The following is a 12747-nucleotide window of genomic DNA, read 5'->3' on the forward strand; positions in this document are numbered from 1 at the left end:
CTTCGTCATTGGGTAAACCCTGAATCGGACCTATCCATGTGGAGAACACTGGACTAAAGCCCCCACTGATTTAGAATATGTAGTTAGGAATACTCTGTATCTTTTTAACGCTTTTAAAACATATTTAAGGAAAAGTGCATTCTACTTACTCTAGTTTGATCAATCATGGGCTTCTACATCATATGTTCAGTTTTCGTTATTTCGTTATTTCTTTTCTTTTCATAACATTATGTTATATATATATAAAACGAAAAAACGAAAAAACGAAGAAAACAGATGTGCAACAGTGCAAGCTAATGCCGAACGTTTTCACCATAATGAATTTTTAGATCTTTACCTGAAAAAGTTTGTTTAATAATCTGATTGGCAACTTGTTCAAAAAAAAATTGAAAATACATTTTGCCGACAAAGTAAAAATATATAACGACATTAGTAACATGAAGTTTGGATGTAATTAAACCCAGTTTCTTTCGTACACACTAACACACATTTAAACCAAATGTTTTAATACTAAATTGTAAAAATCTTCATAGATTTGTTTAGAAGTATGTATGTATTTATTTTTATTTTTTTTGTCATCCTTTATAGATTCTAAACGAAAATAAGTAATTTTTTTGTTTACATTCCATGGCATGCAATTATTATAGATTTAATATTTAATACAGATTTATTAAAGATCTAATAAATCTATCATAAGAATATTTTCCGTTTATGCATGGTGATAAGTTGTTATGATTTCTAACATTGTACATCACTTTTATGTTTTTATATTATTGATATTTCCATTACAGAATGAATTTTATAAATATCAAACATAGAATATTACTTATCCATCAAAAATTCCTTTGATGGATAAGTAATATTCCTATAACGTCAAACATCAAACATAAACAATACTACTATTTTCACATTTGCAATTTACAGTTACATATTTTTGTACTTATTGTATATATATATGAATATCCAATGTCGATTAAAAAAACTATGAAGAAATCAGAATTTATAAGCAACAACACAAATACAAAAAAAAAAAGAAAAAAAAAAATCGATGATAAAAATCAGAGAGAAACAAGAACCGGATCGGTTTGTTTCCACTGTTACAGAGGAAGGAGGAAACAGCGGGAAACTTTACTTACCGTTATAAGGGAGAGAAGAGAAGAGTGTTATTCTTCTTTGCGTGGTTTTGCTCTGGAGGGTTTTGCAGGAACAACGTAACTGAGGAGGATCAATACAACAGGTAAGATTGTTCCAATGTAATATACGCTCCCATAGGCGGTGAGTGTTTCGTGCAAGCTTAACACCTGTGAGAGATTACAATTAACAACAAACAATGGTTTTAAAAATAAGGCGTTAAAGAGTGATTGACCAATGTGATAGGAGAGAAAAGAGTTGGTTAATTACCATGAAACCGACGGCTGAGTAGTTGAGAACCAAAACGGTGTAAAGGAAGTTTATGAACACCATGCTTTTTCTCAGCATTGCCATTTGCGGACTGATGGCTTGTTGCCACCGGTAAATAACTGCAACGGAGAAAAAACAGAGTTAGATCAACAAGAAGATAGACGCCATTAGCAAAAGAGTGAAACTGGGAAAACTGTATATCACCCCGTGAGCCGGCAATCATCAGAGCTGACTGAACAAAGAACATCATATAACCAGGATAGAGTCCCTGCAAATTGCATTGGATTCGGTTAGTTAGTTTCCAGCTTAAGATTTGGAAAGAACACGAAGAGAATAGATGAAGAATAAAGAACTCACATGCCAAACCGCACTGACAGTTTGTGTAGCTAGTAACTGGAAGAAACCTGCTTTCTTCCCATTCTGCACAAGTCTCTCATACACATCTGCATTGTAAACAACATGAATAAGTGGGATAGTCACTCACAAATCACAGTGACTAAGTTTCACAGATCAACTGAAATTGCCTGCCTTTTATGAATCTTCGAGTATCAGAAGACTACTTACAGTGACGGAGCCACGTGCTGACTTGTATGTTCCATACAAGCGGAATCTGAACCGCACTCTTAGCTAGTTCGACACCGAGAATGTCTACGTTCTTGGCACGGTCCCATTTAGGCTTTGGTGAAGCATCATTAGTCCAACCACTGAAACCCAAGCCAGAGATGATAATTGAAGCCTCTGAAATTGACCAGATGAAGTAATACTTCCAACGGGCAGTGAATCCCGCCATGTATTGGTAACTAAATTTTCTCAAGAATCCCCATTCTTGGTACACGGGTTCCGTGAACCGAGTTAACGGGTATTGAGGTACTAAATAGAGATACAGAGCCATGCAGATCGCAGCTTGAAAAATAGCTCTGACTGTAGCTTCGAAAGGAGATGGCTGCTTTCTTTTATTTGAAGTATCCCAAATCTGAAAAGCACCACCAATGTTTACAAATTTACAGTCTAGTCTATAAAAATTCACTGTTTTCTTGATAAACACAAAAAGATCACAAGAAGAAGAAGAAGCTTACCCCTTTCCCTTCGGTCCATTCAAGATAATCTTTCGTTTCATAAACGGGACCAGCAAAATGACTACCGCAACAGAGGCAGTAACCAAAGTACTCAATCAAAGACGGCATCTGAACCAATCGGTTTTTCTTCTGAGCTTCACGAAGACCTTCCTCCTTCAACATCCCATCATTGTAATTCATTGCACACGAGATCACTTTCAGCGTTAACACCATTAACGCACCTAATACATCCCAAACAAAAAAATAAGAGCCAGTTTAAGAAGCTACTAACAATACTACTCAAGACCAAATTCATCACTAACTCGTAAAAACAAAAGCATCCAAAACATAAAGGAAGAAACTTTGATTCAATCTGTTCCAGATACATAAAACCCAATTCAACCTAGAATGTAACAAAGTGACTAATCAAAATTCAACAACAACAACATCATCAGTGGATAATAAGATAGAGGAGATTAAGAGTTACCAGTAGAGTCGATTCCTCCTTCTTTCCAAGCATCCCCACTCATGTAAAACACATGACTACACACACAAATCACCAAATTGTAACATAACTAAATCAGCCTTTTGTTCAAAAATCAAGCATTGTATCATAACATATAAGAAAAAATTGAGATTTTTAAGTAGTACCAGCCAATAAGATAAGCGAAACCGAGGAAGAAAGTGATGATTCCACACTTGGGTCTATAAACCGCCATTGAAGCATAACCGATCGTCATCGGAACAAGGAAGTGGAGGTTAGAGGAGAATCCAAACGAAAGGTAAGAGAGTAAAGCACCTGAAGCTGCAGCGTACAAGTGTTTACCGATTCCACTCGGAACGATTCGCCAAGCGAATGAAACAGGGATCATGGCCACGAAACAGAGTAGGAAACGGAGAACGGCCACCGATACTCCGATCGAAGCAGCCATGGAACTCATATCCACCAATCCCATGGCTTGTTATTTTTTTTAACTCGAACCGAGTTTCTCCGGTGAAGGTGAAGAGAAGCTCTGATCTCTCGCCGCCGAGGCTATATGGATCCGGTCGTGTCGTGTGGTTGTTCGCTTCTTTATTAACGAAAGGTATCAAAATTCACCAATAATAAACCGGTCGGTACAATTTTAAAAACCAGATTGAAATTGAAAACCATCGGTTTAATATAAAAACCCTAATTTCCTTTTTCCCTCATCTTACAATCTCTCTCATTAACAGTTCTGTTCATCATCCTCCCTCTTTAGCCGTCGTTGCTTGATTCTACAGGTTCCTCTGTTCAAGTAAGTTTTTTTTTTTTACTCTGTTTCGATTTGAAGGCACTAGATGTGGTAAAAGGAGTATGTTTGTCTGTTATGGGTTGAGTTTGAAGCGTGCTCTTTTATTGATTAGGTTCAGGTTTTGACATGAAGGAAGCTGGTAAGTTTGAAGCGAGCTCGAGTAGGATAGTTTTTGAGGACAGTGATGAAGACCTTTCATGTTCATCTGTGTCTTCTTCAGATGAGGAGGTTAGTAACTTAATAATAAGAGTATTTGTTGATGAAACTTTAGACATTCTTGTTTGTTGATTTTGAATTTTGAATGATCTCTTTGTTTTTTGAATGGGGGATATTAGGAAGAAGAAACAGAGAAAGAGTTGACATTTGAGGAAATACATAAGTTGCGAGCTGATGGGTCTAAGCCAGTTCCAAGGAAACCAAATCAAGTGAAGAAAACGGGTCGTGCTAACAAAAACAGGTACACACATTGTTTCCCTTGTTCTTGTTTACCTTCTTGTTGGTTATGTTTTGTTAATCTTGGGTGTTTCATTTGTGATGAAAATAGACCAGTGGAGTTGAGTTCTAAAAAACCTGTGAGTCGTTATAGAGAAGTTATTCATGTTCCAAAGAAGGTAATTGTGAAACTTTTGAATCCCTATTTCTCTTTATTTGTTCTCTCTCTCTCTCTCTCTCTCAAGTGTTTGATTCTTGTGGGTGTAGAATTGTTGAGTTTTTTTTTTGTTAAAAGAGTTTCTTTGTTTGCATTCAGGAACCTCGTGATCCTCGCTTTGTTTCATTGGGTGGAAGACTTGACCTTGACGGGTATGTTTTCTCTTGTCAACATGAAATTTGTTATAACTTATAATATGCTTGTTGTTCTTGTTTGAGTGAACATAAGTTCTGTATCTTTTGTAGGTTCAAGAAGCGATACAATTTCTTCTTTGAAGATAAACTTCCTGTAGAAAGAGAGGTATTTTGTTCTAGCAATTTTCTGCGAGGTTCCGATTCCTCACGAAGGCTTTTTGTTTGATATTTTGGGGTTCTTAAAACAGGAATTGAAAAAGCAGCTAAAGAAAACAAAGAATCAAGAAGAGGCCAATAAATTGAAGAACGAGTTAACTTATGTTGTGAGTGATCCTTTCTTTGCGCTCCCTGTTATTTAAAAACTCTCTGATCATTACTTTGTTTCCTCACCTTTTTTTGTCTGTTATATATACCTCAGGAGAAAATGTTGAAATATGAACCATCAACAAAGAACAAGGGAGCAGCGATACTAACAGAACACAAAAAGAGAGAACGAGAAGCCGCAAAAGAAGGGAAAAAGCCTTACTATCTCAAAAAATGTATGTCCGGAGTCTTTTTACTCAATAACTCCCACGTTTGTGGGTTGAAACATAACAGTTTTGAGTTTTTTTTTTTTTAATTTGCCAACAGTTTTACTGAATTGATTTCTTTCTACTTATGCAGCGGAAATCCGAAAGCAAACACTCGTCGAAAAGTACAACAGTCTCAAGGTATGTAAATCAGTTTTTACTTCACAAAGTTTTTAAGTGTTTATATAAAAACGGAATCACTGAATCAGTTCTTTTGTTTTGGGCATAATCCAGGAATCTGGGAAGCTTTCATCGTATCTTGACAAACGGAGGAAGAAGAATGCAACTAAGGATCATAGGTACATTCCCTACCGTCGATCAGAGGAATAGAGAGAGGCAGTTTTGCTTTCAGACCGATCGCTTACATCAATCCATGACAATTTTGTGGTCGTCTTTGTGATGATTTTATGCTTGAGAATTGAAAGACAAATGCAGTATAACCCAGTACAAAAGGCTATTTAGTTTGCCGAGAGACTCTAGAGCCATCAGAGGGTTCATATACTTTACTCTTCTTACTTATTTTATCAATTGTTTATTTTTTTTTTCTTTTTGTTTTTAGTACTACTTTTAAGCATGAACGAACATAACATCCAAGATAAGATAGATTATATATTTGATGAATCTGTAGATATATTACTATTTTAATATAATATTCATGTATGTAAAATGAAGAAGTATAAACAAATACGTATGTACTTGTTAGGTTAATGCACAATTTTTCAATGTCAAGCTTCTTTATCTTCTAAAATGATGGGTGTATTCGTCTTGACATTTCAAGTGATTTGTATAAAATTTACAAATGTTATGTTACTCAATCATAGGTTTTAAAACGTCTATTAAAATTCACTGTTATCCAAAACAGTTTGTGGATTTGGATTTAATGACTTCTAGGGTTCTAGAGGATTTGAGAGGAATTGTTTAGTTAAAAATACAGAAATCTAAATCTCATGGTTTTAGATAGGATTTGAAAGAATTTTACAAATAATCATATCAACTTTCCTAAAATCTATCAAAATTTCAAATTTCCTAAATTTCATCAAATTCTCCAAAATCATGGTTTCAATACACTCTCATTTGTTTCTTAATTTAGTTAAAACATAACCTTTGATTATTTCAACTAAGAAAAAAAATCAATATTCCTTTTTTTATATAGTTAATCTATATTATATCTATATGTCAATTACATTAAAGTAGCTAGATTATTTCAATTTTACATTAATTGCTACAACTATATTATGAAGATGTAAGATATATATTATGTCTTATCTTGGAGAAGGTAAATCTAGCTTAATTTGTAAGATGTAAGATTATATTCTTTAATTAAAAATCTTTTTTTTTCCCTAGTTAACTTTTTTTTCTTTATAATTTATATATTGCATATTATGTTGTTAGGTTCATGGTTACACCAAAAACCAAATGATGCATGTACAACTTCCATGGGAATTGGTAGAAAAAATACTCTATCGTGTTCCGCTTCTATCTGTAATCCGATTCAAGTGATTTAGGAGGTGTATTCCATCCAACATTTCAAGTGATTTGTCTAATTTAAAATGATAAATCCTATGACAGTCATGGATTAAAGAAAGTCTAATGAAATCAAAGTGATTTGAAAATCGACTGATATTGACAACATTTTAGGATTGAAATATATATTTTCAGTTAAAAATACATAAATATCATGATTTTAAGTAGATTGGGGAGAATATTACAATAAATCATAATTTTTTTTCTAAAATCATATTAAAACTCAACTCATTTAATATATATGATTGAATATGCTTCCTCTAATTACCAACTTATAATTGTCACAGAAAATCACAAATATTTTTTTTTTCTGATTATGAAAATGTTAACTAAAACACAGTTACACATTCCCCTATAAATAAACCTTAATTACACAACAAACAATCACAATTAACAAACACTTTCTTCCATCAGCAATATTTCTAATACTTCTGCTCCAAAAAAAAAAAAAAAAACTTTTTGTACTTTCAAAGAAAATGGAGAACAAAAGAATGGCCATGTTAGTGGTGATGATGTTGGTGATGGGGAACATGTTGATTGAGACAGAGGCTGTTATGTCTTTTTAAGTATGTTACGGAGGTTGTCTTCTGGCGTGTGGTATTTTAGCACCCAATATCAAAAAACTTTTCTGTCCTTTCATGTGTATCAAGGATTGTAAACGTCGTGCACTCTCTGTTGAGGCGGATCTAAAAGAGATTAACCAGACTGATTATTTCTGCAACATTGGATGCGCTACCGATCGTTGTGGTTCATCCTCCTCAATCGAAGATAAGGGTAAGTTTATTTGTTTTTTTCTTCTTTTTTTTTCTTTCAGTTCTTGTATAAATTAGGTCTACTTAGTTTTCAGTTTAATTTAATGTTTTTATGGTTTGTTTGTTTAATATATGGCGGCAGATCATGTGGAGAAAGTTTCAGTATGGGTGGATTCATGTTCAGAGACTTGCTCCCACAAGAACTAAAAACCGCTTCAAATAGTGTCTAAATTAGACCACTAGTATGTATCAATTAAAACATTCTCCAAATGAGAATATCATTTCTTGAGTTACGAGCAGGCCAATTAATAAAATAAAACCATTCATATCAAAAATAAAGATACTTTCTATAATAAAGAGAAGGATGTTTTTAATAATAATAGTAATATTGTGTACACTAACCATATTATTATTAGGCCTCGGTAAAATAATCGGAACCAAAGACACAAACCAAACTGACCCGAAAAAATAAAACCAAAACCGAAAAAATATTTTAACGGACCCTAAAATTTATTTATAAAAATCAAAACCGAACCAAATCAAGAATTGACTGGATATCCTAAATACCGGAAATATAACTTTGTTATGTCCATGATATCATACGACGTTTCCAAATATCCAATCTCAATTCTGAATTCAAAAATATTAGTTAATTTTAGACCATAATAAACATTATACTTAAAATAACCAAAATATCCAAAAAAAATAGTTTTTGGTCAAAATTTAATCTCTTTTTATTTTATTTCACAAATTTTATTTATTTTCCAAAATATTCTGAACAGCACCGAACAGATATGTTAAAATATCCACATGAATACTAAATTTCTTTACCCAAATTAACCATAAACTTAAAAAATCGACCTGAACCAAACCGAAGCGCCCAAAGCTAATTTCATGTATGTATCTCCCATTTTTTGCTATAGAGTGCGTGAAATACACGCATCAAAAAGAAAGTAAAACACATTCGTGTACGTGCAAAAATATATGTCATTATACATTGATACATAAACGTATATTGTGATGTATTATACTCAAGTAACTCAACCATCATTATTAGTTGGATCCCCAAATTTACGAAAGGAATTTGGAAATGATATATTTCCACTATGTAGTCATCACAAAGAAATTACAGCCTTATTTGTGGCTCACTATATATGGAAATGTTGACCAATCCACAGAATTACACAACTATATAAACAGACTATGTTAACACAACCAGCATTCACAACTTACAAAACAACACTTTCATTAAAAAAAAAAAAAAAAATTGTATCATCTAGCTATAGAGAGAAAAGAAATGGAGGGCAAAAGAGTGGCAATGTTGGTGGTAGTGATGGTCATAGGGAACCTTCTCGCTCAAACAGAGGCCATGAAAATCCCATTCAGGAATGTTATCCAGCTTGTCTTATAGGGTGCAAAAATGCGTCAAAGTTTCCACAGTATTTAAAGTGTCCATTCACGTGTCTTAAAAACTGTTTTCAAAAACCTTCTCCACCGTCTGTTTCTTCAAACAAAATTGATGATCTGATTATTTCTGCAAACTTGATTGCGCATCTCGTCATTGTGTTTCTCTTTCTTCCCTCCAAAATCCGAGTAAGTGTTTTTTTACGTCGTGTATACTTTTTTTTTTATACCCTCTAAGCCATAATGGTGTTCACGCATGGTTGTTACATAAGCATAAGCATAATACAATTTTCTGTTTTCTTTTTCGTTTTTTTATCTTTTCGTTTTTCTTATTCTTCAAACCAGTGACCATATATGTAGTTGAGATTTGATATTTTGTATTGTAATTGACGTTATGTTTGATGGTTTTGGTTGGTGTTTGTGTTATGGACAGATGTGGAAAGAGTATCAGCTTGTGTGGAATCATGCTCAAACAAGTGTATCAAGAAAAATTAGAAGCGATATTGGTGTTTTTCATCGATAATTCACGTCTAAATAAAAAGATATGAACCATTTGTTTGTTTCAGTTCAGTACTTAAACCTAATGAAGTGTTGTTCAATTCAGGCACTACAAAAAAAAAACGCGCTAGGATACTTCGATTACTATACGTCACAATCTAAACCGACGTAGAGTAATCAACTGAAATTTCATTAGGCATACTCATTTTTTATATGTTTTCTTTTTTTCATTTATTTATTTATCTGCAATCTTTTTTCTTATAACAGCTGGAAAGTTAATTAAAAAGGAAAAATGGGATATACTTAAATTGTGTAAAAACAGTTGCCAAACTTACCTAAACTGACTCAAATATTTGGCATTAAAAGTAAATATTAATTGTTAAAATGATGCTAAAATATTTAACATCATACATTTTTACACAGTTTTAAAACTGATGCTATTTGGTTTAAATTGGTTTAGTATTAAAGTTAAAGATCAATAACAACGGACATGTTTTTGTAATTGGAGGAGATATTGTTTAGTAATCACAATTGAGGAAATAAAAACAATGTTGTACATATCAAATCTAGTGATACAGAGAAGCAATCGTATTCAATTAATCTCTGTAGAATATTTGACCAAAATAAAATAAAAATTTAGAATGAAAGAATATTAAATTAGATGAACAAATTATATATATATATATATATATATATATATATATATATATATATATATAAAACAACTATTTTTATTAAAGTGAATGAATTTGTATATCTTAAAACAAATTTATTTCTTGAATTAATGGTAACTAAAAAATCAAAATTATAATCAAATAATAGGAAAAATAGAAAAATTAGATAAAAGAAAATAATTACCTACAATGTTTTTTTTATATAACCTACCACTGTTTTATAACACTAAAGTTATAGTTTTAATCAGTTGTTGATTGTGATTAATTTTCTTATGGTTTGTCTTATCAGTTGTTTTATATACTGATATGTTGAGATCGTATCAGTATACTTTAACAAAAAAAAAAAAAGTATCAGTATAATGCGTAGATTCATGTTCATAGATCATGTGCTCCCACAACAACTAAACCCCAAACTCGTTTGATATAACTTAATGTCTAAATAAAAGATATAATAAACGAGCGATATATAAAAGACTCATTTTCCAAATGAGAAGTTGAGAACTTATTTCTAGCTATAGATGATATATGCTTTGTGTTACGACTTACGAGCAAGCCAATTGATAAAATAGAACTATCTGTTCAAATAGAACCATCAGTTGCTGTTTTAGGAATCATTAACTTTTTCATATGATTACCATATCATTCCGTCTTGTTTCTTTTTTTCCGGCGAATGATGCAAACTGGCGGTAACCAAGATGGTGATGATGAGCTGGACAGGTGTCGATGAAGTTCGATGATGAAAATAGTCATCTGCGCGGCAGCATCCACGTTTAGAGATCTGTCATCATGTAGTTATCTTAGCTTAAAGGTTTTGTTTGTTGGACTTGGTTTTCATTTTCAGGTCCATTTGAAAATAATGGTCCATGTTTGTCTTGGTTTACTCATAACCAAGCATTGTATGGTTTTCTTTGGCTTTAATAATTAAATATAGTACACCAATGAAAAAAAACTATTTGTTCAAAATAAAGAGATAATAATAATAATAATAATGTTTATCATCTACATTTCCTGATAGCAAATGCTTAGTGGTGAAATCACATTTCCCCAATTCCCCTCCGTAACAAAAATTGAATTAATTTTTATCATTCAAAAATAAGAATGTAGTCTGAAGGTTTTAACCAAAATATGTGTTACGTTAAAAGACAGCATACATACATGTTTAGCAAACTCGTTACTAAGTCATATTCGTTTCTATCGTGTGTGTAAACAAAAACACTCTACATGGGTTATGGCCTTATGGGTAAACAATATCTCAGTCACGTAGATTTCAGTCCGGACGCCTTTATCCGTATCATCGAGATTTTGTGGAAAACAATATTTCATGGGACATTTGTAGGCCCATAAGTAGTACGCTTTGGTGAAACTTCGATACGTTTAATCTTTTTGTTTTTAACGAATAATATCCGAATCGGAAAGGGAATGGAAAAAATATATATAGATTTATCCATCAACTGTCGTATCATCAAAATAATTACACCTTGATTTTTTGTTGACTGTAAAAGTGTTCACTTATACGGAAGATTACGTAATCCCTATATATATATAGACAGTACCACATAAAAGTAAACGCAATAAATAAACAATAGCATCAACGTTTTATAACACTCTTGAGAAAAATGGAGAGCAAAAGAGTTGCGACGTTGATGATGAACAACATTATGATAGTGATGGTACTAATGGGATACCTTCTGGTTCAGACGTCAGAGGCTAACTCTACTAGCCATTTTAAAGTTTGTTACTCAAAATGTCATATGGTGTGTAAATCCCATACGACGTTTCCAAAATCTCTTTTTTGTCCATTCACATGTCTTCTGACTTGTCTTGTTCCTACTCCACCATCACCTTCTCCTTCTTATGATACTACGGGTTTAACAAATAAAATTGATCGTACTGATTACTTCTGCAAACTCGGTTGTGCTACTCACCATTGTGTTTCTCTTTCTTCCCTCCCAAATCCGAGTAAGTTTTCACTTTTTGCATTCACAATTTTTGGTAAAAATATAAACATTCTACATTAATCTCATGCATTTAGTCGTTGCTCACTACAAACTTTATATGATGGTTGTTTTGTTGTTTGTGATGCGGGCAGATGCGGAGAAAGTTGCAACCTGTGTGGATTCGTGCTCGGAAAAATGCTCCAAGGAGAATAAAAACTGATATATATATTTACTTTAATAAAAAACAAAATCATATTATGTATTGATTTTCTTTTTGCAACTCAAATAAATTTTATTTATTTCTTTAATTAATTTTGGGACTTGATAAATAAATCGATAATACTGTACGCGTACCGAACACAACTACTCACCAGCTGTAATATTTGATCTGAAACTACGACCATTTTTTTGTTTATTTAAATGTTAAGTCTTGATCTATGAACATGTACTACATTAAACCGTGGTCTAAACCTAACAATAGACCCCCATAAGTATACAGTTTTAAACCTATAATAACTACTGTAGATATAATACGGTAATATTACGGTAAAAATTGTGGATTCATGAGAAATGTCAGAAATAATTCTACACAATTTTTAATTGTAAACGAGACGAAATCGTCAAAAAATATACATAAATTTTTCAGAGCATGCATCGTTTATCAACTAATATTATTTTCTACTAGTTTTATCGTTATGCCACCAAACAAGATATGAAATATAACCAAACATGTGTGAGTAACGAAAAAGATTTTTAGTACACATGATTTATATAGTTTTTTTCCGTCAACATCTTTAACACACAGCCCGGCCCTCACAATTTAGAGGCACATATAAGATTAGTCTTGATAGAGAACTCAATCATTGCTGGTGACTG

At 32.5% G+C, this 12747-nt stretch overlaps 3 protein-coding genes and 2 pseudogenes across 4 annotated transcripts; 4 read left to right on the forward strand and 1 right to left on the reverse strand.

Moving 5' to 3' along the window:
* Positions 1–882: 882 nt before the first annotated feature.
* Positions 883–3533, reverse strand: LOC104771589 (lysophospholipid acyltransferase 1). Its single transcript, XM_010496141.3, has 8 exons — positions 3108–3533; positions 2944–2999; positions 2478–2698; positions 1966–2374; positions 1759–1844; positions 1606–1669; positions 1402–1520; positions 883–1301 (listed from the first exon to the last, which is right to left on the reverse strand). Exons 1-8 carry the CDS (start codon positions 3410–3412, stop codon positions 1164–1166), a joined length of 1398 nt encoding a protein of 465 aa, XP_010494443.1. The 5' UTR covers positions 3413–3533; the 3' UTR covers positions 883–1163.
* Positions 3534–3610: 77 nt separating this feature from the next.
* LOC104771604 (uncharacterized) lies at positions 3611–5749 on the forward strand. 2 transcript variants are annotated; one of them, XM_010496154.3, is made up of 10 exons: positions 3611–3733; positions 3843–3958; positions 4066–4187; positions 4275–4341; positions 4479–4531; positions 4625–4679; positions 4762–4836; positions 4932–5052; positions 5177–5223; positions 5317–5749. In XM_010496154.3, the coding sequence occupies exons 2-10, from the start codon at positions 3857–3859 to the stop codon at positions 5410–5412; spliced, it is 738 nt and encodes a 245-aa protein (XP_010494456.1). In that variant the 5' UTR covers positions 3611–3733; positions 3843–3856; the 3' UTR covers positions 5413–5749. The 2 variants fall into 2 exon arrangements, with proteins under 2 accessions (XP_010494456.1, XP_087364558.1); XM_087508432.1 differs by having other exon boundaries at positions 3643–3733; positions 4066–4341.
* Positions 5750–7082: 1333 nt separating this feature from the next.
* Positions 7083–7565, forward strand: LOC104778695 (thionin-like protein 1; annotated as a pseudogene).
* A 1090-nt stretch (positions 7566–8655) lies between these two features.
* Positions 8656–9257, forward strand: LOC109132207 (thionin-like protein 2; annotated as a pseudogene).
* A 2257-nt stretch (positions 9258–11514) lies between these two features.
* On the forward strand, positions 11515–12183 carry LOC104771610 (thionin-like protein 2). Its single transcript, XM_010496164.2, has 2 exons — positions 11515–11893; positions 12024–12183. The coding sequence occupies exons 1-2, from the start codon at positions 11551–11553 to the stop codon at positions 12089–12091; spliced, it is 411 nt and encodes a 136-aa protein (XP_010494466.1). The 5' UTR covers positions 11515–11550; the 3' UTR covers positions 12092–12183.
* Positions 12184–12747: the final 564 nt, after the last annotated feature.

Source organism: Camelina sativa, chromosome 3, assembly GCF_030686135.1.
Source record: "Camelina sativa cultivar CO46 ecotype springtype chromosome 3, ASM3068613v1".
Classification (NCBI taxonomy): Eukaryota; Viridiplantae; Streptophyta; class Magnoliopsida; order Brassicales; family Brassicaceae; genus Camelina; species Camelina sativa.

Bases quoted from the DNA above. Each gene is read 5' to 3' on its own strand.
- LOC104771610 (XM_010496164.2), top strand. From the start codon at position 11,551: ATGGAGAGCAAAAGAGTTGCGACGTTGATGATGAACAACATTATGATA. The intron at 11,894-12,023 runs GTAAGTTTTCAC...TGATGCGGGCAG, and splicing joins TTCTTCCCTCCCAAATCCGA to ATGCGGAGAAAGTTGCAACC.
- LOC104771589 (XM_010496141.3), bottom strand. From the start codon at position 3,412: ATGGGATTGGTGGATATGAGTTCCATGGCTGCTTCGATCGGAGTATCG. The intron at 3,000-3,107 runs GTACTACTTAAA...TTGTGTGTGTAG, and splicing joins TTCGCTTATCTTATTGGCTG to TCATGTGTTTTACATGAGTG. The intron at 1,845-1,965 runs GTAAGTAGTCTT...TTTACAATGCAG, and splicing joins CAGCACGTGGCTCCGTCACT to ATGTGTATGAGAGACTTGTG.
- LOC104771604 (XM_087508432.1), top strand. From the start codon at position 3,857: ATGAAGGAAGCTGGTAAGTTTGAAGCGAGCTCGAGTAGGATAGTTTTT. The intron at 4,680-4,761 runs GTATTTTGTTCT...TTCTTAAAACAG, and splicing joins AACTTCCTGTAGAAAGAGAG to GAATTGAAAAAGCAGCTAAA. The intron at 5,053-5,176 runs GTATGTCCGGAG...CTACTTATGCAG, and splicing joins GCCTTACTATCTCAAAAAAT to CGGAAATCCGAAAGCAAACA.